General features: G+C 51.0%; 1 protein-coding gene across 1 annotated transcript in view; it reads right to left on the bottom strand.

The window, feature by feature from the left end:
* The window catches only part of NIBAN2 (niban apoptosis regulator 2), a 58,331-nt gene that overhangs the window by 11,137 nt on the left and 21,301 nt on the right, over positions 1-25,893 (bottom strand). The window contains exons 2-5 of the mRNA XM_049894833.1: positions 12,642-12,772; positions 6,745-6,873; positions 4,167-4,272; positions 2,663-2,830 (exon numbers count right to left, since the gene is read on the bottom strand). Of these exons, the coding sequence (XP_049750790.1) occupies positions 2,663-2,830; positions 4,167-4,272; positions 6,745-6,873; positions 12,642-12,772 (534 nt within the window). The remainder of the gene's footprint in view (positions 1-2,662; positions 2,831-4,166; positions 4,273-6,744; positions 6,874-12,641; positions 12,773-25,893) is intronic.

Below are 25,893 nucleotides of genomic sequence, written 5' to 3' on the forward strand. Positions count from 1 at the left end.
GCTTCACTGCAGAGTTCTACCAAACTTTCAGAGAAGAGTTAACACCACCACTACTAAAGGTATTTCAGAGCATAGAAAAGTGCAGAATACTCCCAAACTCTTTCTGTGAAGCCAGCATATCACTGATACCAAAACCAGGTAAAGACACCACAAAAAAAGAAAATTACAAACCTATATCCCTCATGAACTTAGATGCAAAAGTTCTCAACAAAATTCTAGCCAACAGACTTGAACAACATATTAAAAAAATAATTCACCATGACCAAGTGGGATTCATACCAGGTATGCAGGGATGGTTCTATATTAGAAAAACAATGCATGTAATCCATCATATAAATAAAACAAAAGACAAGAACCACATTGATCTTATCAATTGATGCAGAAAAGGCATTTGACAAAGTTCAACACCCATTCATGATAAAAACTCTCAGCAAAACAGGAATAGAAGGAAAATTCAACATAATAAAGGGCATCTATACAAAGCCAACAGCCAACATCACCCTAAATGGAGAGAGTCTGAAAGCATTCCCCTTGAGATCAGAAACCAGACAAGGGTGCCCTTTATCACTACTCTTATTCAACATTGTGCTGGAGATCCTAGCCAGAGCAATTGGGCTAGATAAAGAAATAAAGGGCATCCAGATTGGTAAGGAAGAACTAAAAGTATCTCTATTTGCAAACGACGTGATGTTATACACAGAAAACCCTACAGGATCCTTAGGAAAACTACTGAAACTGATGTAAGAGTTCAGCAAAGCATCAGGATACAAGATAAACACACAAAAATCAGTTGGATTCCTCTACACCAACAAAAAGAACATCGAAGAGGAAATCACCAAATCAATACCATTTACAGTAGCCCCCAAGAAGATAAAATACTTAGGAATAAATCTTACCAAAGATATAAAAGACCTATACATAGAAAACTACAAGACACTACTGCAAGAAGCCAAGAGACCCATGTAAGTGGAAAACCATACCTTGCTCATAGATAGGAAGACTTAACATTGTAAAAATGTCTATTCTACCAAAAGCGATCTACAGATACAATGCAATTCTGATCCAAATTCCAATGACATTTTTTAATGCGATGGAGAAACAAATCACCAACTTCGTATGGAAAGGAAAAAGGCCCTGGATAAATAAAGCATTACAGAAAAAGAAAAACAAAATAGGAGGCCTCACTCTACTGGATTTTAGAACCTGTTATAGTGCCACAGTAGTCAGAACAGCCTGGTAGTGGTAGAACAACAAATACATAAACCAATGGAAGAGAATTGAGGATCCAGAGGGGTTTTCACTAATTAGATAGTAGATAAGAACTATTTTAGGTGAAGGGAAAGACAACACACAATACAGGAGAGGTCAGCACAACTGGACTAATCCAAAAGCAAAGAAGTTTCCTGAATAAACTGAACGCTTCGAAGGCCAGCATAGCAGGGGTGGGGGTTTGGGGACCATGGTTTCAGGGGACATCTAAGACAATTGGCATAATAAAATCTATTAAGAAAACATTCTGCATCCCACTTTGGAAAGTGGCGTCTGGAGTCTTAAATGCTAGCAAGTGGCCACCTAAGATACATCAATTGGTCTCAACCCACCTGGATCAATGGAGAATGAAGAACACCAAGGACACAAGTTAATTATGAGCCCAAGAGACAGAAAGGACCACATAAACCAGAGACAGCATCAGCCTGAGACCAGAAGAGCTAGATGGTGCCCGGCTACAACCGATGACTGCCCTGACAGGGAACACCCTGACAGGGAACACAATAGAGAACCCCTGAGGGAGCAGAAGAGCAGTGGGATGCAGACACCAAATTCTCGTAAAAAGACTAAAAAGACCAGACTTAATGGTCTGACTGAGACCAGAAGGACCCCGGTGATCATGGCCCCCAGACCTTCTGTTGGCCCAGGACAGGAACCATTCCCAAAGCCAACTCTTCAGACAGGGATTGGACTGGACAATGTGTTGGAGAGGGATGTTGGTAAGGAGTGAGCTTCTTGGATCAGGTGGACGCTTTAGACTATGTTGGCATCTCCTCCCTGGAGGGGAGATGACAGGGTAGAGGGGGTTAGAAGCTGGTGAAATGGATGTGAAAAGAGAGAGTGAAGGGAGGGAGCGGGCTGTCTCATTAGGGGGAGAGCAACTAGGAGTATATAGCAAGGTGTATATAAGTTTTTGTATGACTGACTTGATTTGTAAACTTTCACTGAAAGCACAATAAAAATTAAAAAAAAAAAAAAGAAGTCAGTCCGTCTCCTAAGGTCATGATAAGGAGCCCTGGTGGCACAGTGGTTAAGATTTCAGCCTTGGAAACCCTATGGAGCAGTTCTACTCTATTCCATAGGGTTGCTATGAGTTGGAATTGACTTGATGGCAGTGGGTTTTATTAAGGTCATGTTGCTATGAAGTAGCAGAATCAGGATTTAAACATAAGTACTATTCTATGAACAATTTCCCCAAGTTTTTTCTGAGCAACACAGAACTATGTTTTCACGGAGAAAGAAAGTTAAAGGTGGTATTATAATGGTTTCTCAGAAGAAAAAACAGTTCATACAGCTGGGTTGCTATGCCACAATTGGCCACTAGGTGCCACCATTACACACATTACCCTAGGTAAATGCCCCTCCCTGCCTCCAGTGCCTGAAGGCTGCTCACCATTGTTGCAGTGCCTGATGCAGTCCTGCAGGACAGCCTGCCACTTGTCCTGCTCAGCCTCGGTCATCATGCAGAAGTAGTAGTGACGTGCAGAAGGATGCCAGAGGATGAGAGGGAATTGTGTGGGGCACTTGAGGATGGGGGCAATGCCCGATTTTGATGTAGTCCCTGTGAAGACAGCACCCACTGAACAACTGCCCATTGGGGTTTCCCTCAGCCAAAGGACAACAGGCTGAGGGGCAGGCCCAGGCTCACAGAGTTTGATCTGTCCCAAGGTGACCGGCAGGTCGGTGGGGAGGCAGCATCCTCTTTCTTGTGATGTCCTCCACAGCCTGGCTAAAAGAACCTCAGAATCCCACAGCACTCATTTAGACCCTTTTGTTAGAGCTGGTAATACAGTAGCAACTACCTCTCTCTTGAGTAATGTTCTAAACTGTGCGTGTAAGGCACACAGGATCAGAGCACTCAAAGGTTCAGAGGCCAAGAACTACCTTCTTGGGTTTCCCTTCAAAGTTTAACTGTGGATGCCAAGGTGTGGTGTAAATGTCCAAGTGGAGAGGGAGGAATGGGGAGTGGGGGTACAAAATAAATAAAAAGGGATTTTTTTTTTTTCTGTATTTTGTTGGCATGGATATTTGGGTTCCAGAAAGATAACTGGTCTTGTGCTGTGATCCCCCCACTGTTCTGTCAATAATACAGCAATAACAGTTCTTTTTTTCACCCAGCTCTGCATGGGCCCCTGGTGGGCGCAGTGTACACATCCCTTCATGGAATCTGCACAGCACCCCAAGAGGTCAATGCTCTGAGTGTCCGTGTTGTGTAGATGCTGAAGAAACAGAGGGCCTGAGCGGGGAAGCAATTTGTCCAGGAAGACATGGCACAAAGTCAGGACTGGAATCCAGGAATGCCGGAGTCCAGCCGGGCCCTCCACCACCAAGGGGGCTTTATTCTCAAGTCCCAGTCCCAGGGCATAACCTACTCCGGGCTGGCATCTCCCCTGCCCCTTAGTTTCCTTGGGATCGTCTGAGGCAGGTGTTGTTCCAGTTTAGGCTGCTGCGGAGTCTCAGACAGGGCGGGTGGAAACAGAATGTCTAAAATAACAACTTCTCACAAGTACAGTGTTAACTTGGTGATTTATAGAGCTGGATCACCTGGACTGACTTCTCCCAGGAGTCCCTCAAGAACTCTGGGAGGTGGAAAGGGCAGAGAGTGAGAACCCAGTTCCACAGCTGCAGAATACACAGCTTGGGAAGCTGTGGGACTCAGGTGTGGGTTCACCCTGGTCCAGCCCCTATTTACTGAGTGGCCTCGGGCAACCCCTTGCCTCTCACAGCTAAGAGGCCTCCCCTTTGCGGTTCTGCTTGGTGCCTGGTAACAACTCTAGGCCCATCTGGTGTATCTGCAAACATAGAACCTGGAGCTTCAGGCTCAGAGCCTCCCCCTCCCCTGGCCAACACCCAGGGCCTGCACAGGGCATCTCAGCCTGGAATGAATGGTCCTTTACCTGGTAAAGAATTGCCAACAAGCTCCAGGTACTGGTCTACAGAGGTGAGGATTTTGTAGCCTGCACTGTTGATGATCGCTCGGGGTGGAACCTGCCGCTCATAGGCCTGAAGAGGGGGTAAGAGAGATGGTTCCTAGGGGTTAAGGATATGATCAAGCCCAAATCCCATTCCCAACTATGGTTCTAGGGGCCCATTCAGTGTTGCCTGTTTGGAGTGGAAGGGAGGAGGATGAGGAAAGAAAGGGAGAGAGGGAAAAGGGGAGAAGGAATTTGGCCACCATCATAACTAGAGACAGCATAGTATAGTGAACTAGATCCAGTCTCTGAACTCTAATCCTGGCTCCACTGGATTCTATCAGGGTGATGCTAAAGTTAAAGTTCTTGAACCTCCTATGCCTCAGTTTCCTCATCTATAATACTAGGGTAATAACATTTTCTACCTCACAGGGCTGCGTCAGGGTTGAGTGAGGTAATCCACATAAACATTTGGCACAGTGCCTGGCAGACAGTAAGGGCTCAATAAGTGTTGCTGAGGTTATTGCTGTTGTTATCATCATTACTGCTACTATTACCTTTTTTTTTTTTTTTTTACCAGCTGAGTGTTTATTATATATCAGGCACTGTGCTAAGGGCATTGCATACTTCATTTCACAGAATTCTCTCAATCTAAAAGGTGGGAACTATTACTAGCCACAAGGTCACACAGCTGGTAAGCAGCAGACTTAGGACACGAACCAGTTGTGTCTGCCTCCAGAGCCCTGACTCTTTGACCATTATCCTGAATTGCCCGCCAACTTCTTAGGTTGAGTATCACATAAGTCCCCCTTGAAGGAGAACAGGAATTAGATCTGGACCCTGCTTTCTTACACCAATGGGGAAAAAGCAGTTCCTCATAGAGCAGGGCTGCAATGCTGCATCCTGCCACTAGCTGTCACTATTCAACACATCTCTTGAGAGTGGCTCAGAATCTTTAGGGCAATGATTCTTAAAGTGAGGTCTCAGATCAGCAGCATCAACATCACCTTGGAACTTTTTTTTTTTCCAATCACTAAATGTTTTTTATTAATTACAATCTTAATTTAAACTTGAGACTTGTAAATGTAAATATTTGTAATTTTAGCTGTAATGCACAATTTCTTGTTTAAAAGTACTTTCTCACTGAAAATGATACTTATAGTTTTGAAAGCACATGACTCTGTATTCAAGAGTGATTCAGATTCTCAGACGTTTTCGCATAGTTATGAAAATAAGAAAAGTGCTAACTTAAAGCAAACCCAAACTCACCGCCACAACCCTATAGGGCAGATCACCCTGGGACTTTTGAAATGTACAAACTCTTGGTCCCACCCCAGACCTGAATCAGAAACTCAGGAGGTAGACCCAGCAATCTGTTTTTTAACAAGCCTTTCAGGTGATTCTGATGCATGCTTTCATTTGAGAAACACAGCCCTGGGGCATGGGGTTGCTCCAGACTTTGTTAATGCTCTAACATTGCTTTGCCTTGAAGTAGAGGCTACTCTGCTCTGGAGAAATAATAGATAAGAAAAGAAATTCTGTCAGTGGCTCAACGGGGTGGGGTCCCCCCAAGGGCCCAAAGCAAAAATAAGAAACAATCAGCCCCAACACTCTTCCCAGACTCTTATCTACCCACTGCAGGGCAGGGGCTCACAAGGGAGGGATCAGAAAGGAAAAAGATGAGACCACGGCCCAAGGAGCCAGGCAAGAGGGCAGATGTAATAGGGGTAAGCTGGGGCAGGGAATGGCCAGACTCAAGTTTTCAACAGCTCACTCTGACTACTGGGTAGACCAAGGATGGGAGGGGCTGGAGGAAGCCCAAGCAGGAAGGAGGCAGAGGTGGGAGGAGGGCAGGGCCCAGGGTGGTAGAGAGGAGGGATCTGGAGGGACTTGAAAGTGACTGAGGAGGATGGATAGAACCTAGAGTTGGTTATGAGGGGAGAGACAAAGGTGACCTCAGGGGAGCCCGGTGCCTGGACAGGTGGGATGCAATTCAATGAGGAAACCCAGGAGAGCAAGCAGGTTGGGAGCTGGGGAGAGTGAGAAGGTGCTGAGGTTCTGCTTTGGCCTCTATGACAGCCAAAGGGAGATGCTTCAAATTTAGGAGTGAGGGGTGTGCAGTGACTTAGGGGTGGGGTGTGCAGTGGTTTAGGGGTGGGGTGTGCAGTGGTTTAGGGGTGGGGTGCCCAGTGGTTTAGGGGTACGGTATGCAGTGATTTAGGAGTGGGGTATGCAGTGGTTTAGGGGTGGGGGTGTTCAGTGATTTAGGGGTGAGCGTGTGCAGTGATTTAGAGGTGGGTTTATGCAGTGGGTTAAGGGTGGGGGTGTGCAGTGATTTATGGGTGGGAGTGTGCAGTGATTTAGGGGTGGGGGTGTGCAGTGATTTAGGGGTGGGGTGGCAGTGATTTAGGGGTGGGGTGGCAGTGATTTAGGGGTGGGGGTGTGCAGTGGCTTAGGGGTGGGACTGTGCAGTGGTTTAGGGGTTGGGGCGTGCAGTGAATTAGGAATGGAGTATGCAGTGGTTTAGGGGCTCAGTCCTGGCTGGCCAGCCTTTGGGGCTCACCACTTTGTTCTCGTAGAGCACCAGGCCATAGTTGTGGGGCACAAGGCTGAAACGGTTCCTCCATTTCTTATTATCCTCCTGGTACTGGAAGAGGTTCCCGGAAAAGATGATGCGCTCCTCCAGTGGCACCTGGGGAGAAAAGGGTGCGGAGGGTGAGGCCCAGGATCCCTCATTGCCTGGGAGAGACAGGGTCCCCAAGAAAAGGAGCACTCGGCCAGCAGGACCTGCTTGCTCACCCTGGGGGTCCCCTTCACCCAGATCTCACTGAGTCTCGCTAAGGCCTCTGTGGCAAAGCTATGTCGCACCCATTTGACAGATGAAGAAAGTGAAGCAGGGCAGTGAAGGGCTTGCCCTGGTTCCAGGTGGGGCAGTCGTGGTAGCAGAACCTGAACCCAGGCCAGGCATGGTGATGCAGGACCCAGGCACTCTGCCCTGGCCACAGGCAGGCAAGGCTCCACAGAAAGTCAGGGTGGGTCTTGGAGCTTTCTCTGCTTCCCCCTACACCACATCGTGGGTGCAGGCAGTCATTCCAGCTAGAGCAGACACACAGCCAGGAGTGTGGAGGCCCAGCGCCTGCTCTCCCTGACCCACTTCATAGTCACGGGCATGTCTCTCGCCAGGTCTGGGCCTCAGTTCCCTCTGGGGCTATGAAAGCTTGAACAAAATAGCCCTGATCTGGGTGATGTCAGAGGGGGTCTCAGTCTGGGGTGTCTGACATTTGACCAGGGTCCTGGTAAGGAGTGTGGGTTCCAGAAACACCCAGACCTTCCTGCAAAGCCCTTGCTCTGCCTCTGACTCCCAGTGTGACTTCGGCCTATCACATTACCTCTGTGAGCCTTGTTTCCCCATCTCTAAGATGGGGACAGTGACAGCACTGACTTGGCTGACTTACTGGGAGGATTCTGTGAGGTGGCACGTGTAAAGATCACGTGAACCAGTGCTATGGTCTCTCAGAATCTGTGTCACGTCTCCCAGCTCTGTGGATCACTTATGTGGGGAGGGGTGGGGAGGGGGGCTCAGAGCTGGCCCTGGCAATGTCCATCCCATGAAACACTTCCTGAGGGGACAATCACAGGGAAGCATCTGGAAAGGAGACACAGACGCCACAATGGGCACAGGCTTGCTCCTGGGTGGGAGGGACTTGGGGAAGTCTAGTGCTCCTCACTACTTCTCAGCAGGTTCTAATTGTTCTACAATTAACATGGTGCTTTTTCCAAAAAGAAACATCTTAGCATACATAACAATGGGAGAAATTACTTTAATTGTGTCTAAGCCTGGAGCCCTGGTGGCCAGTGGTTAAAAGCTACTGCTGCTAACCAAAAAGTCCACAGTTTGAAATCACCAGCCACTCCTTGGAAGCCCTATGGGGCAGTCCTACTCTGTATAGGGTCACTATGAGTTGGAATCAATTCGACGGCAACGAATTTGGAAACCTGCCTGGCTTCTTTGCCCTGCTTCTGGGTCTCCCCAGCAGCTGGAGTCAGGTGTGAGGGGCCCCTCTGCAAGCCCCTGTCAAGCCACGCTCCAGACTCCTCTTGACACTCAGTGCCCGTCACATGCCCCCACCCCCACGCCGTACTCCCTCCCTGTTACTCAAGGGGAAACGAAGAGGAGAGCCCATTGTACTCGAACAATAGGACCCCGGGACTGCTTCCTACCCAGGGATAAAAATATTTACAGGAAAAAAAATAGTGCTCCCCCACCTCCACACACACACACATACACAGAGCCAGCTTTGCCCAAGTCACCAAGTTGCTGTGCAGGGGTCTATATTTAGACCCGAGGCCTACGCAAAACTACGCAAAACTCAGCTCTCAAATCCCCCATTTTCTAGAAAGAATAGAACTCTTCCGGCACCCTGGTAAGAACCCCCACTCCCAGGCTTCTCTGGGCTCAGGGGCAGGGACCCTGAACCATGCTCACCTCAGGAGAGGCTGTGCAGAGCTGAGTTCACTGCCCAGCCAGAGCCAAGCTCAGCAAGCCCCCTGCCCACCGCCAAGTCCATCCTCAGATCCTTGGGCAGCTCCTAACGGGTGGCTGGCTGTGGGTTTTATTTTTAAAACTTTCAAATGGCAGAGTCGTGTTTCGACTGGAAGGCCTGCAGGAAATGAAACGGAAGCCGGCAGCCCAGGCAAAATATTTTAGAATCTGCAGAGCTCTCAGAGGCTGCAATGGGAATCTTTGGTGGGCGGAGCAATGGTCAGAGCAAAGGTCCTGGGACCAGACAACGGGGGAACAGTCCCAGCTCCCCCTGCACACCACGGGAGCCTGGACAAGAGATTCCACCTCGCTGAGCCTCAGTTTCCACATCTGTGAATTGGACTCTATCATAGTTACCTACCTCAGAGGGGTGTCGTGTGGGCTAAATGAACAGTACTCAAAACAACCGCTGCTGAGGCTCCTGTTGTTATTTCTACCTGTACACACCCGGTTAGATGGCTTAACCTTTTCATGGGTGAATTTTTTTTTTTTTTTTTAATTTTTTGGTGATGCCATGTTTTTTTCATTAATGGAAGGGGTGCTGAATCACTGATTGTTGGTAGCTTTTTATTATTTGAAAGAATGGGGTGCCAACCGCAAGCAGGACGTAACAATCTCATCGTCCAAGAAACACATCACACAGGTGGGAGCTATCCGTCCCATGGCGCATCACACTTCCTGGTTATAGCTGAGCCGTAAGAAAATCTTACTCAACTTTCCAAAAACACACTTGAATACTAAACAAACATTGCACTTGCTGCAGATAATTGTTATCAGTTCGATTTGAAGTGGGCCATATGGCTACCATGTTCCATGAAGCACACGTATGGGACATATCGGTCCCATGGCCCAGGAAGTGCATCACAAGCTGTTTTCACCCCAAAAATAAGTCATTTACTTGAATATTTCTGAATGCCAGTAACAGTACCTTCCCAATAACGCGAAGGAAATAGTAGACATACTTGCAAGCCTTATCTAGCTGTACAGAAGCCAAAAGACACAAAAGTCTCACACAATCACTCCTCCGGGAAGCATCCCCTCATACAAATGGTTCTCAACACTCAAATGTGGCGTAGATCAACTTCCTTGTTTTTTAAGCAGTTGTTCCAGTATCCGTCAGGATGCCAGAACTTACTAAAGTCACTCAAATGCCTGCCAATAAACCTCCAGGGGCAGAAAATGTAACACCAGCGTATACATTCCATGGTCCAGGAAAGGAGCAACATCAGGACGGTCAGTTTCCTGAGTGGAAAAATGGGACCGATCACGCCCACTTCTCAGTGATTGTGGGTGATTCTATTTCACTCTTCTTGCTTATGTACTACTTTCTCCTTTTCTGCAATGAATATATACCCCTAGGGAGCAATAAAGGTATGGCTAACGCCGTCTGTCTCAGGTCACTGGAGCCCGGGCTGCTTGTGACATTTCTGCTCACGTACAGTAGTTCTGACCCTGCCCCCTGGAAGCAGCTCACCTGGGCTGGGTCCAAGGCCTTCTTTCCTACCACATAGGTATATACCTGCCAGATACCTGGGCGAGGCCACACCCCTGGGCACCTCAGGGCCCCTCAGCCATCACTGGGCTGAGTGGTTACCATGACACCAGGGGAACATACGGCCTTTTCTGGGTCCAAACTTAAAGGTGTGTGTGATACTCTCGGAGGCTGAGGCACACAGCCCTGACCTCCCCTGCTCCCCAGGCCAGCTGTGGGTTCTAGCAGAAAAGGCCCGAGGCTAGGAACCTGGTTCTGGTCCTGCCTCCAGCATCCTGGGAGACCATCCAAACACTCAGCTCCAGGACTTTGCACATCCTGTTCCCTCACTCAGGTATCCTTTTCTCCCAACAAATGCTTCCTCATCTGTTAAGTCCCCGGCCTAGGTGGCTATTCTTCCAGGAAGCCCTCCTGGGCCACCAGGATGAGGTCAGGTGCCGCTGTCTGTGTCCACCCTGTCACCTCCTTCCAGCTCATATTTACTTCTGTAAATAACCGTTGATTGTCAGTCTCCCTGAGAATCTACGGGGCCAACAAGAGCAGAGTGGCCCCAGCACTCAACCCGACGCATTCAACGTGTGCATCCTTGGCCATGTGTCTGCCGGTCTCTCTCTTCAGGGTAATTTCTCAACCTCATCAGCAAAGATTTCCCTCCAGAAAGACCCCGGGGTTCATTCCAGCCTTATGAGCAGCTCTCCCGCCTGAGTAATGACTGCTGATCCTCCAGCTGGGAAAACACCAGCGTGTAATGAATCCTCAAAGCCAGGTCCAGTGCTGGCTGGCTCTGAGCGAAGCTGTTTTTATTCCCATCCCTTTGGTCTCAGGGTAAACGGGCACATTTTCAGTCATTTGGTATTTGGAAGGGGTGGGAGGAGTGAAATGAACTCAGCCCTCCCAGTCTGAAGCCTTCACAGCCGCTTCTTTCTGCTCTACTGTCCCCCCTTCCCACCCCGCTTCCCCTCCAAACACACAATGCCCCTGCCCAAACCATTCCCCTTCCTGAGGGGCCTTCCCATAATCCTGTCTGGCTTTTAGAGCCCCATGAAATCCCCACCCCCTCCACAAAGCTGTTCTGACAACTCTGGCCCATGATGGCTGATCTCTTCTCTGAATGCCATTTTACAGACAGAGAAAGTGGGGCTCAGAGAGATGAAATCCCTTGTCTGAGGTTACCCAGCAACTCAGGGCTCAAGCCCCCTTGCAGATAACACTACCTGCTCCCCCTTACTATGTGTCATTTATTCTCTCACCAAATAATCACAGGAGGTACCCATTTGTCAGATGAGGAGACAGGCTTGGAGTCTGAACAAAGTTACCAGCTAATAAGAGGATTTGAACGCAGGTTTACCTGAGTTTCCCATTAGACCACAAGGTCCCTAAGGGCACGCACCATGTCCAACAGAAGGAGGCACTTGGGAGCCCACAGTGTGGGCCCATTCCTTCTCAGTGGCCTCCAGCACCTCGAAGCCTGAGCACAGGCTGACCTGGGCAGCTGGGAGGACACAAACAGGACTGGGTGGAGGAAGCATGGCAGCCCACCGATCATGGAAATTCAGCCACCAATGACCCCAAGTACCATCACCAAGGCCACCAAGATGACCTGGTTTGGACTTTGCTTCTAGAGGGACCAGCTTGACCTGTCTGAGGGGAACAGTGAGTGTTTTGCACAGAGGCCACTCCAGGGCCAGGGCACCTGCAGAGGAGGTACAAGCCCCTTCCTCCTCATCACCCTTCTCTCTGCCACCTGCTTGGCTGCCCAGAGGGTAGAGGGTGAAGGTCACTGCAGAGGAATGACCCCAGCCCCGGGACATGTGGTACCCTTAATGAGGACTTCCATGTGGCTGACGATGGGCGGGGCCGTGCACCATCCCCAGGGAGCAAGGGGCTGGCCTGTCATCCTATATCCTCGGACCGGGACCTCAGGTTCCAGCTGGAGGCTTAGAGCCTACCTGTGCTGCTAACACATTCTCACTTCCTCTGTACCATTTCTGCCTCCCAGCCCCATGCCAGAGCCAGTGCTGACCCCTGGGCTGGGGCCAGGCAGCATCCTATCCTTCACTGGACAAATAGTTACTGGGCACACATCCTACTACTACAATATCAGGACTGTGATGACAGCAACAGCCAACACCCACCAAGCAACTTCCCTGCTCTCAGATATTCCGTCTTCACAACCACCTTCTGAAGAAGGTGTCTTCATCTCCATTTTACAGATGAGTATGCCGAGGCTTTCTGAGATTAAGTAATTTGCTCACAGGCACAAAGGAGGATCTGGGCTTAAACTCGCAGCTGTCGGACTCCAGAACCCTAGCTCTGACGACAAAGTGGTTGAACTGGGGGAGAGCCTCCCACAATGATGAAGGGGCTGGGCAGGGTCCTTAGAGATCACTACGACACAACATGAGCCCAGCTTGGTACCTCTCACCTTGCGCCAGAGGAGCTGGGCCTGCGGCATGCCCGTAGCCTCGATCTCGTGGCGCATGCTGTTGAAGAGAGCGACGCCATACTGGTCCTCGTAGAAACGGAGGAACTCTGTCAGGATCTTCCCGGTTTTTTCTGAAAAGGAAGAACAAACAGGAACATGAGGTCCTCATGGTTACTGACGTGCATCAACCCTCCCCTCAGGAAGGGGCACCACACCAACAAAGCCCCAAATTCCTGAACATAAAATTGTTTGCACAAGCTCCTCGCTTTCATCTGCATCACATTTCTGGCCAGAGTCGTGCATTTTCTGCACACACATCATCCCAAGCTAGTTAACCAACAGCCTTGGAAAAAGGTGAACCACCGACAGGAAAATGGCCAAAGAGAAAATGCAAAAAGCCAACAGACAAATGAAAAGACGCTTGGCCTCATTAATAATCAAATACCTGAAAACTGTACTGAGATTCCACGCTCCCCTGTCCGATTAAAAAGACTGACGATAGCGAGGGCTGGCGAGGACGTGGAAACCAGTCACTCTCACTCACAGCTGCAATACTGTAAACTGGAACAGGCTTTTCAGAGGGTGACTGGCAGTGGCATGCACAATTTTAGGGGTGTGCTCTGTACCCGCTGATGCTGAGCTCACTTCTAAGAATCTATCCTGTGGAACAACTGGAAGGAGAATACAGAGGTGTGTAGGCACCAAGGCAATCACTGGAAACGACCTAAATGTTGCATCTGTGGGAGAGTTCAATAAGTAACTGTTCACCCACAACTTGTTGCCATCGAGTTGATTCTGACTCATAGCAACGCTATAGGACAGAAAAAAACTGCCTCACAGGGTTTCCAAGGCTGTAATCTATATGGAAGCAGACTGCCACATTTTTCTCCCTCAGAGAGGCTGGTGGGTTCGAACTCCTGACCTTTTGGTTATTGGCCAAGCACTTAACCACTGCACTACCAGGGCTCCTTCCCTCAGAACAGTAAAAAGATTTAGAGCAATCTGCATGTACCAATAAAGGGAAGGTGTCCACCCTGTGTTAAGTAAAGAAAAGCACGTTACAAAATCCCACGTAGAATATCATGTCATTTGAAAAATTACTCCTGTCTGTGTATATAAATTACGTAGGCTTGGATACTTAGAGAAAAAGGCCCGGAAGGCAGCATGCCAGACTAAGGGTGGGACCCCTGGGTGTGGGGCTGCGGACTTCGGAGTGGATTTCATTTTTGGCTTTAATTACTTTCATAGCATTTGAGTTATTTTACAAGCATGATTCCTTGTAAAATTAAAAATAAACATTCTAAAATTAACTCGTCTACCAAGCTGACAACTTTTTCCACTTCCACTGCCCTTTTGCTTCTCTCTTCTGCTGAAGCAGTTTCTGAGCAGGGAGGTGAAGACTGTGGCTTCCAAAGCAAGCCCACCACATACCAGGCGCTCGTATTTGGGCTGCCTTCGCATCCCTATTTACAGATGATGAAACTGAGGCCCAGAGAGGGGCAGAATCCACCACGAGGGGGACTTCCTCACGATAGAGGCTTCAGGTCCTGAGAAGCTGCAGCTTGAGTCCTCCCTCACCTGGGATTTGTATTGGCTCATTGCCCAACCTCTGTTTCCAACCCCTGCACAGCAAGAAGAGGGCTCAATGATGGACAGGGCTGCCATCTCTTCACAGTCTTGGATTCCAGATTTTGAGGACCTGATCTTTCCTCAAAGGGGATAGTGTTGACATGACCTCCCACCTCGAAGTGGCTGGTCTCCCCGTACCAAGGGTACCCAGCTAGGATGGCATCTCATTTAATCTGCTCAATAGCTCTGTGAGGTAAGGTAAGGGCCGATGTTACCCCTGCTTTAAAAAAAAAAAAAAAACAGTTGCCATGGAGTGGATTCTGACTCACGGCGACCACATGTATACAGAGTCAAAATTCGGGGTTTTCAAGGTTCAAACAGCCAATCTTTAGGTCAGTAGTTGAACACTGTTATGAAATATGTGTTGAAAATCCTAACCTCTATCCATATGGTTTTCAAGGTTCAAACAGCCAATCTTTAAGTCAGTAGTTGAACACTGTTATGAAATATGTGTTGAAAATCCTAACCTCTATCCATATGGTTATAATCCTATCTGGGAATGGGTTGTCTTTGTAACATTAATGAGGTAGGATTAGTGTAGGGCGTATTTTGAGTCAATCTCTTTTGAGATAAAAGAGATTAAACAAGCAGAGCAGAGGAGAGATGGATAAGACACATGCCAAGCCAGGAGCAGAAGTTCAAAGAGACAAGGACCTTTCTCCAAGCCGACAGAGAAAGAGAGCCTTCCCCTAAAGCCAGCACCCTGAATTCGGAATTCTACCCTCTTAAGCTGTGAGAAGATAAATTTCTCATTGTTAAAACCACTCATTTATAGTATTTCTGTTATAGCAGCACTGGATAACTGAGACAAGCACTTAACCATGTACACCACCCGGGGACTCCCCTCTTTACAGAGGAAGAAATGAGATCCAGAGAGGTCAAGTTTCTGGCACAAGGTCACACAGCTAGTGGGCAGCAGATGGGGATGAATTTCTGGGTCCAGCCAAGAGGCAGCAGCCGGGAAGAAAGGCTGAGAGCCCTGCCACAGCCCACAGACGGAGCACCGGCAACCCCACGGTCTAGGCTGAACCTGACCCTTCAGATATTTGCCCACACTCCACCCCCAGCTTCGGAGAGGGGATGGGGGATTTACTCCTTCCGGGGGCACCTCCACCCCTTGATCTCTCTCAGTCCAGATCCCGATTTGTGGGAGGAAGGGGAGAACAAATGAGGAATTTGCTTTGAATGCCTATTTTTCAAAAACCGTAAACAACCAGGACTCTCTCAGACCATGGGAGTTGTTTTGAAAAACTGAGAAGGCAGGGTAGGGGGTAGGGTAATGACTTGGAGCCAAAAAGAGAAAACAGGATAGCAGAGGACAGTGATATTGACGATCACCGTAATCACCATCAGAATAGCTACCATTTGTTGAGCTTTAACCCCCAACCAGGAGTCCCCGGTGGTGCAAACAGTTAACTCCTCAACTGCTAACCGAAAGGTTGGAGGTCTGAGTCCCGCCAGAGGCTCTTCAGAAGAAAGGCCTGGTGATTTATGTCATCAGCCACTGAAAACCCTACAGAACACAGTTCTACTCTGACACACACGGGGCACCATGAGTCAGAGCTGACTCGAAGGCCAGTCCTCTGGCAAGTTTTACAAGCAAGATCCCGAAGAATCTTCAGGAAAACTCCAGAGAGTCCAGTGCTCTGGTTTTCCTGTTTTAGGGATGCGGAAGCTCAGAGCCACACTGCCTCAGCCAGGACTTGGTCCCTTCTTTGCCCTGGCACCCAGTAAGCACTCGCCAGCATGGCCTGCAGGATGGGTAAGGCTCTCTGCCTAAAGCCTAAAACGCAGGCTTGGGCCCACTGATCTCGAGGACCCTTCAGCCTCGACTCTGGGAAACCAGGCCTTGCCCTTGTGCACACACCCTTAGACCTAGCCTTATTCCTGACAGCCAGGATAGCCACCCTTCCCTCACGGAGCAAGCCCAGGAGGAAGTTACCATCCTGTGTCGGCACTAGAACCCAGGTCTCCCTGACCACAGAGCATTCACCCGTCAGGTCAATCTCTGGGGTCGACTCAGCGGGGACCAGGCAGGGAGTGGCTGGGTAGAAGGACCCCGAGGGTTGGGCTGGGGTAGGGGACTGGAAGGGCAAGGCCAAGCCAGGAGGAGGCCCAGGGCTGAGTCAGGTGGGGCTGCAGGTTGGAGAGGAAGCAGGCTGCAGAAGGAAAACCTAAGGAAATGCAGTGATGGCTGCCTGTCAGGGCGGGAGCCAGAGGGGGAGACAAGGCTGAGGTTCAAGTCCCGGACCCAATCAGTGCTGCTGGTGGATGGAATGCACTCTAGATATATCATGTTGGGATGCGGAAAAGTATCCAAGTGGGATTGCGGGGCCAGCATCCAGGAAAGGTGGGAGTGGGGGAGGAGAGGTCACTAGGGCAAAGTGCAGACAGAGAGGGTATGGGCAGAAATTTAGGGGCACTCCTTAGTTAATAGAGTAGTAAACAAAGAGATGCCCCCAAACAGGAGGGGTGTCCCTGCCCATTCACCCTGCACCACCCCCCCGACCCCCCCAGTCAAACCACAGCAGCCATGCCTCTGATTTCACCCAACTGAAATCACAGGCCTGCCCTGCAATCTGAACTCAAGAACCCTAGGAGCTGGATTGATTTTCAGATAAACCCTTTGCTCTCTGAAATTCCAGAACCCAACAGATCCAAGTGTGGGATCCCTCTCACTAACCAACCTTGCTTTCCCAAATGGATCAGGATAGGGAGGGATGCTAGTATTTTCCTAAGGACTGTGAACGAATGCCACAAAGGCGACCAGCTCCCCTTTGCTCACCAGAGATACCGGGCACTGGGTGGCACAAGCTGAGCAAGAAAAGCGCGTGGTGGGGACACCCCAATGGACAAATAGCTCCTGAGCACCGGCTCTGTGCCAGGCCCTCTAAGGACAGAGGAAGGCTGCGGGGAGCATCAGGACTTTGCATGGACAGGTAAGGTGTGGGCAGAAGGCATTCTGTAAGGGGTTAAGGACTAAAAGGACGGAGCCCAGCCAGCACAAGGGAGCTGGGTACGTCCAGCATAAATTTAGCAGCAGAGGGGAGGCTGGAAGGGAAGACCTTGGTAGATGGGGCCACAGGATGACTTCTTGGCAGGGGTAGCCTGGAGCACATTTTTGAGAGATGTCCTAAGACAGCTTGGGAGGAACTACCACGTGCTTGGTACAAAGGAAGTGCCAAAGGGCACTGTGGGGGGCCTAGGGGGTGGGTCCCAGAGGGACCTAAGAGACCGGAAGGACTTAGGGAGGCAGGATGGGGAGGGCCAGGCTGGACAAAGGGCTCAAGGGGGAAAAGCCCTCCGCAAGGTCACCTCAGCCTCTCTGGCCGGACACTGCTAGAAGACTCAGATGTGTCCTGCAGCACTGGAAGGCCCCAATGGCAGGGCTGGGCCTTACTGTTCCACTTGCTACTGAGCTCTGGAGCCACAGCCCAGGAAGCCCGCTCCCTGTAAGCACTGCCCAGTACCCAATTTATTCCCTTCTTGCTACCCCTGAAGTGGCTATCTTCCTGGAGCTGCCAGAAGGATTCCATGACACAAATTCTCACAGCAGAATCCATGCCTTGGTGTATGTGGATGGTCCCAAGAACCTCGGGCACCCTCTCTCCTTCACACCTGCCCACACCTACTCTTCCTGTTTCCTCCACAACCCATGGATTCGGGGCGTATGTCAGCAGGAAACAGGAGCTCCAAGATCAAGGCTCACTACTCTGGAGCAGACTTGGAGCCTGAGACCCTGCAGCCAGACCCAGGGAGTTGAGGCTCGAGCCACAGCCTGCTGGCCCAAAGGGCAGAGAAGAAACAGGCTCGTGGCCCCATCTCCAAAGGCAGGGCCGGTCTCAGGGGTCCTGCTAGCTGAAGTGACACAGCTGCTTCTGTGAGATACAAAGATTCGAAGGAACAGTCTGAGGGTGCTGCCAGCCTCACCCACCTTCTGCATTTTCTCAACCACTCTCCCTCCCCACACTGACTCAGCCCCAGGTGCTACTGGAGGGAGGTGGCAGGAGGTGGTGTGGGGGGAGGCTGCCAAGGCCTGTCCCACAGCCTCAGGCTCCCAGCCTCCTGTGAGGACAGCTATTCAGTAGGGAGGCAGCACAGGGCAGGGACAGCAGCCCCAGCTCTGCTGGACACTAGCCCTGCAAGTTGCCTCACCTCCTAGAACCTCAAGTTCCTCATCTATAAAATGGGCATAACTGAACCCATTTACAGGCTCCATGGGACGTGGACACACGTGAAGCACTCAGCTCAGAGCCTCCATAATTGTTACTACTAATCATAACAGCGCTCAGTTTATAACAACGACAGTAAGAGACTTCGAAATTTCTATTAGCAGGTATAACTTTTACAGTTAAAAAATCCAATACGGTATTTTTTTTTAAAGAAAAAAGACCAAAAACCAAACCAAACCCACTGCCATCAAGCCAATTCCAACTCATAGAGACCCTACAGGACACAGCAGAACTGCCCCATAGGGTTTCCAAGGAGTGGCTGGTGGATTCTAACTGCCGACCTCTTTATTAGCAGCTGTAGCTCTTAACCACTGCACCATCAGGGTTCCAGAAACAGGATAAAAATCACAAAATAATAAAATTGTAATGACAGATGGATCCTCAACAAAGATTGCACAAACAGAGTGAAGGAACGGCCCAGGCAAAGGTGAGGTTGAGAGAAGTAGGGGTGCATGTGTCCAGGGAACACCCAGGACTCAGGGCTCCCACCTGGCCTTGGCTGGGCCGCCTTGCCCCTCTCTGTGCCCCTCTGCCAGCAACACCTCCCTGGAATTAGGAGGCAAACTCAGCCTAGTCAGACACAGGACGCTCCCTGCTATCTGCCCCAACACACACAGCCAGATTCTTCAAACGGCCGCAGAGGTTAAGTATGGGTAAATAAATACAAATCCTTGCTTTACAGGTGTATAAACCAAGGCTGAGAAAGGTTAAATGGCTCGTGAAAGTTCATTTCACTCCGTGCACAAAAACATACTGAGCCCCGATGCCAGGATGTGACAGGAAGGGCCAGCCTGTGGGGGCCCTGGTTCCTGTGAGCCCAAGAGGGCAGACCAAGAATTCTGGAAGCGGAACTGAGTATCTACTGTGTGCCCAGCCACCACTTCGCTCTGCAGCCACAGGAGCCCTGCCCATCCCTGGGCCCCATCTCCACCTCACATCTGTAGTATGAGAGTGCTGGATTCCATCCGGCTCTAAAGAGGCCACTTCCCAGGATGGAGGCCCAGGGCGAAACATACACACACATACAAACACTCAGGAATTAAGGATTTCAGCGAGCCAGTTAAGTAAGAGGGTGCTCTGTGGATCTCAGAAAGGCTCTGCTCCCAGATGCTGGAGCCTACTCTCTGAGACCCAGAGGGGCCCCTCACCGGCTAGTCCCCCTAACTCTGCCTCCAGAGCTCCCAGGATTTACTGAGTGTGCCAAGAACTGGGCAGCTCATTTAGTCCTAATAAGTATTGTTATCCCCACTTTACAGAGAAGAAAATTGAGGCTCAGGTAGACCTACTGACTTACTCAAGAGCGTACAGCCTGGAAGGGGAAAGAGGTAGATTTTGAAGTTTGTCTCATGCCAAAGCCTGGGCAAAGTCCCACCTCGTATCATCTCTTCATCCCAGTGACCTCCCATGCTACATCACACATTTACAAAGCCCTGCCTCTACGCTCTCCTGTTGGGCCCTTGCCCAGTCCCAAAAGACAGGCAAAGTAGGAGTTACTATCCACATTTTAGAGATAAGGGAAGTGAAGCTCAGAGAGGCAAAGTAATGTTCCCGAGGTTACAGCCCGCCCCCACACCCCCCCCACCCTGCTTGCTCCCATCAGGTCAAAGGTGGCAGATAATCTTCACATTTCCAGAATCCTTACTTGCCTATTTTCTCTGGGACTAAGTTTCCCTACCTGTAAAATTGGTGGGTGGATCCCTGTCAGCTCAGCTGATCTAAAATCTCAACAATGATCTAATCAGTGCTGCTCTGGCCCCAGGAACTGACCAGGATGATGGCCTCAGCATCCGAGTGCTACTGAGTCAGCTCTGACTGGAATTGACCACATTCCCCTCAGGCCGGACAGAGGCACTAGGGGGAGGCGGGGTGGGGGCATGTTAGTGCTGCCTAACCCTCACCTGCAAATAGGGCACCATCTCCACAAGTGCACAAGCGGGCTCCAGGTTCAAGTCCCAGCTCTGCTACCTACTAGCTGTGTGGCCTTAGACAAGGCACTTTCCCTCTCTGAGCCTTGATCTCCTCCTCTGCAAAATGGTACAATAGTACCTATCTCATCAGGTTATAAGAAGATCAACAAGTTAATGAGTGTAAAAGCACTTGGCCCTGGCATGGGGGAAGTATACCATCGGGGGGCTCCTGTAAAGTGCCTCTTGTCCAAGTTCCTCTAACCCAAGGAGGGGCCTTTGAAACAGAGACTGAGCAACCCCTCGTGCTGGCCCACTAACAACAGCCAACATGACCGGAAGAACTTTAATCTCTGATTTTCCAGGCCGACAACGTTAAGGGTCATGCTACTTCCTGCGTTTAGTTCAGATAGCAGGGGCTGAGCTAAAGCTGGTGAGGCCCTAGGGTGGACGATGGAGTACTGGTCCCACTGTGTAGATAGATGGGGAAACTGAGGCTTAGAGAGGTGAGTGGGCTTGCTGAGCTGAGGATGGGAGGAGGAGTACACCGGTCCTCAGAGAAAGCACCTGGAAAGGCAGACCCTGGAGAGCCCTGAATGCCAAGCTAAGGAATTTCTTGCCTCCTCATGGCCCTCTCTGAGCCCAGCCCACATGAGGGGCCTGTACTAAGCATTCTACCTGGACCAACCTCCCACTTCAAATCCTCAGACCGACCCAGGGACAACTGGTGCTGGTATTGGCAGGATGCTTCTGGTGGGGAGACTGAGATCCAGAGAACTGAGACCCCCTGCCCAAGTCCCTCAGCCGGGGAGCAGCAGAAGCAGGATCTGAGCCCAGATCTGTGGGGCCCTAGAGCCTGAGCCCAAAACCCTGCTCCACGCTGACTGTGGGGCGCCAAGCAGAAAGCAATGATCTCTAGTCCCAATCATATTCAGTCTCATGTCAACCACGGGGGCTTCATGCCAGGCCCAGCCCTGGTTTGGCCTGAGCTGAGGGCACCATGCCAGACTCTGTCCCTGGCTTATCCAGTCCCTCCAGTGGGCTCCAGGGACACACCTCACCCACGAGGCCTGGGCCGGTTTCAGGGCTGAGAGGTTTGTCGACTGAAACCAGGCAGGCAGCACCCTGCAGGGCAGGGCAGGCCCAGAACCTGCCTGCCTGGTTCCCTGGGCACTGGGGAGCAGAGGGGTGAGGGGGGTAGCAGGAACACCCACCCAGTCCACCCAGAGCCAAGGGAGTAGGGAAGGGAATGATTTTCCCTATGTCGTGGAGTCATCCAAAGAGTCACCATCTCCATTATCCACCGGGGGTAGCAGGGACAGCTTGAGGTCCAGAGAGGTGGTGACACTGTCCTGGGGTCACACAGCACACCCTCAACAGAGCTGAGTTAGCTCTGGGCCCAGGGCCTTTCTACTTGGCCTCCCTCTGCTCATCATTAGCTCTTAACACCAGCAGCTGTTTGTTCGGTATCTCCTCTGTGCTATGCATCTATACACATTATTACATGCATCGTCCCTACTCTACAGAGGAGGACACTGAGGGCTCAGAGAGGTTAAATGACTTCCCCAGGAACATACAGCTTATAAATGACACGAACCCAGAGCAGTCTGACTTTAAAGTTCACCAGGGAACCAAAGTCTGGACACTCCCCACCTCCTGGACTGCCAACCTCAGGGGTAGGGGCTCCCGCAGCACAGGCCCTATGGCACCCTGTCAGAATGGATGACACGGCTCTGTTTATCCCCTATAATCGGTGAGAAGCCAGGAAGGAGGGGTAATGACTGGCTCCACCACCCAACAGCTAGCCCAAACTAGCAGCCTGGAGAGTTGAAGCCCACCCCCCGCCGCCTCCACCCACAGCCAGTCCTTATCTAGATGGGGACCAGCATCCAGAAAGGACAAGGGATTGATCTAGGGTCACCCTGTGAGTCAGTGCTTGAAGCAAGTGTACCCGTAGCACCTGTACGGCAATGGCAGGTCCCTAGGGCCCCACTTCTAGGCCCGAGAGGAACAAGGCCTCTGGATTCCCTCCCATGCCACACGCTGTTCCCACCACGAGGCTGTCAGGTCAAAATGGGCTTCCTAGCTGACCAGGAAGCTCGGTACAGTTCTGCCCAGCCTGCACCACTGGTCACCACCCCCCAACCAGGCTACCCCCATCTTATGCCTGCCAGAGCCTCCAAACTTCTACCCCCCTCCATTCCTGGCCACCTCTGATCCTTCCCACAAACAGAAGCAGAGGGACCTTTCTGAAACAAAACTCTCATCCAGTGCCTCCCCTGCTCAAACACCTTCCATAACTCCCACTGCCTTTGGAATAAAGGCTGAGCTCCTTCGTGTGCCCCCAAGGCCCTGGGTGGCCTGGGCCCTGCTGCTTTTCCTCCTGGTCTGGAACACTTCTCCTTCCCCTTTGCTGAGCTCATTCCTCAGCTCTCTGCTGAGCTGTCCCTTCCCCCCGGGAGACCCCAGGCTTGGTGAGTGCTCCCATGTACTCCCATAGCCCCCACCCCAGTATCTCACCAACTGACTCCCACAGACAGTACCCGCCACCTGGGACAAGGCCTGGCACACAGGAGAAAAGGGAGGCCCATTGAGAGGGGCCTGCGAGAGGGGGTGGCGTAAGGCCACAGCCACCCCTGGCTGAGAGCCACCACCCCCACTGAGCAATAATACACCACACACCCCCGAGATTCCTCACCACAGAAGGGGAGGTTTATGCCCAGCCCAGCGGCCTTGGATGGGTCCTGGGGATGAAGGAACGTGCACACAGCTGTCCTTTCTGGAGAAGGTGGGTGCCACCCATGAGGCTTCCCTCCCTACCAACCTCAGGTGCCCTAGAGGGACCCTCTGCTGGGTCACCCCTTCCCTGGGGCCAGTTTTAGGAAAGCCCTCTCCCCATAAACTCCACTCAAAATGGCCCAGGAAGGGAGGCTTTGCCATGCCCCCAATGGACAGATGAGGAAACAGTCACAGAGCAGTTAAGGAACCTACCTGTCACATAGCTAGTAAGGCCTAATGCTGGTGACATTCAACACTTACCACATGGGGCTTTCCACGTGGGCCGGGCACTCTGCTGGGAGATTTATCATGTTTGAATGGTGCCCTGAAAACAGCCCGGTGTCTCCCCCATGGAGGAAGCAGAAGCTGAGGCCAAATGGCTTGTTGAGTGGAGGAGCTGAATCAAAGCTGGGGCTGGAACCCAGGCTGGTTAAGCCCCTGAGCTCAAGGGTTGTGGAAACAACTCAGAAAATAATCACATGAAAACTTGCTGGACTCCAGCGGCCCCAGGACATCATGGACTTCACTGTCACCGTATCTTCAGCACCCACTTTGGGACCTGGCACACAGAGGTCTGCAAGCACTGAATGGAACCCAAGATCCACCAAGATCTCAGTCCCCCTTCCCTTCCCCTTCCCCTGCCCTGGCTATTTCCTGCGTTTATCAAGTATTTCCCCTCCAGCTTTCACCTAGGCTGGGCACTCTGGCTGGAACAGCCTTTCCCCTCATTTTCACAATTCAAAATCTCAACCAGACTTCAAGCCCCCACTCAAATGCCACCTCCTCTATCAAAATGTTTGCAGTTACCATTTGCATATAATTATAATAATTGCAGCATGAGATAATCCCTGTCACAGTTAGCCCAGTGCCAGGCACAGAGGCAGCTCCTAGTGTATGTTAACAATTACCTTCGATATCATTTCTTTTAACCCCCACAACACTTGGAGGACAGACTGTTAAACCCATTTCATAGATGAGGAATCCAAGGCTCAGAGAGGTTAACTGACTTGCCTAACATCACACAGGTAGGAGTAAACCAAGATGTGAACCCAAGTCTGTCTTTGTTCACTGCTCTGTCCTCAGAATCTAGAAAGTGTGCCTGGAACAGTGAAGGAGCTCAGAAGGACTCATTGACTCCCTGCCTAGAAGCTCCTTAGGGTCAGAATCAGCATCGAAGAGGGTGCCTGGTAAGTGCTAAGCAGAATGGCGAAGGGGAGGAGGCAGAACAGCAAACAGCTGGCACCTGCCTCAGGAGAGGAGGGAGGGTTTCTCACAGAGGCAGTATGTTCAGGGCAAAGCTCAGAGCAAGAAGAAAGCCCCACGCCCCACACTCCCACCCCCTCCCCCACGTCCCAGCTTAGAACGGCCTTGGGCTATGACTACCCCTCTCTGGGCCTGCTAACGCATCTGTAAAATGGGGATAGTGATAGTCCCCCTAGATCTCATGGTGGCTAGGGGGCCTCAGAATTGCACTGACTCTCCCCAAGATGCTGACTTTTGTTGCTAACAAGCTTCCCAGGGCCGGGCAAGCTATATAAGTGTAAATTGCTGTTAACCTTGGGCACAAGTAGAATCTACCCTGGAGTATGCCCTCATTAAGGGGCCAGTCACAAACCCTTATAACAAGCCACTGGACTTGGGAACGGCCCTCTGGGATCAAACCTAAACTCTCCATTGGAAGATGAGAAAACTGAGGCTAGGGGAATGGGAAGGGCCCTCATGGGACCAGCATGGAGAGGAGAAGCCAGGGAGGCTTTAGCAACCAGGACAGGAAAACTAGCAGCTGATCTTGAGGTCCCTGGCCTGGAACGCTCTCCAGTGCCCACACCCTCTGCCTGGCCGTCTCCTCCTCTTTACCCCCAGGCTCCACATCACCTCCTCGGGACTCCCCTAGACTGGACCAGGTGCCCCCAGTCCCATAGCTCCCGAATTCTCCTTAAAGGAAAAAAAAAAAATGTTCCTGTCGAGTCAATTCCGACTCTCAGTGGCCCCATAGGACAGAGTAGAACCGCCCCATAGGGTTTCGGAACAGCGGAATTTGAATGCCAACCTTCTGGTAAGTAGCCGTAGCTCTTAACCACTGCGCCACCAGGGTCTCCGGATTCTCCTAAATGGCTCCTTCAACTCTGGCTCCCTAATGACTGAAACCTTGTTCACCACAGTCCCCAGCACCTGGCTCAGGTGGGTGCTCAATGAACTAGTGCTAAAGGAGTGACTCCTGGGTGGCAGATCAGCCTGTTTCAGATGCCAAAATGGTCACCAGGAGCGCCTGGGCCTGGGAAGGCAGGCAGAGGCTGGCTGGGTCTCCCCTTCACTAAGGCAAATTTGGGGCAAGGCAGCAGAGTCAGGAGGAGTCAGCCAGGATTCCTCACAAAGCTGGCTTTAAAACTGTCCTCACTTAGCAAATATTTAACCAAGGCTCAGAGACAACAAGTCTGGTGGGGAAGGGTGTGCTTTGAGTCAGGAGGAAGGTGGCCAAGGTGGAGGCCCAGTGAAATGCCAAAGAAAGGCGGACTCAAGACCCGCCCACCCGGGGCTGCCCTTTGCTTTACACCTCGAGGAGGCCACTCAGTGGGAGGAAGTCAATTCCCATCTTGACACAAACAGGGAAACAAAAGCCCTCTCATCCTCTCCCACCCCACCCGCTGTGCCTGCCTGGCAGCAGCCCTGCACCCACAGCCTACAGTTGGCAGCTTGTTCAGGGAGCCC

Source organism: Elephas maximus, chromosome 9 (assembly GCF_024166365.1).
Source record: "Elephas maximus indicus isolate mEleMax1 chromosome 9, mEleMax1 primary haplotype, whole genome shotgun sequence".
Lineage (NCBI taxonomy): Eukaryota > Metazoa > Chordata > Mammalia > Proboscidea > Elephantidae > Elephas > Elephas maximus.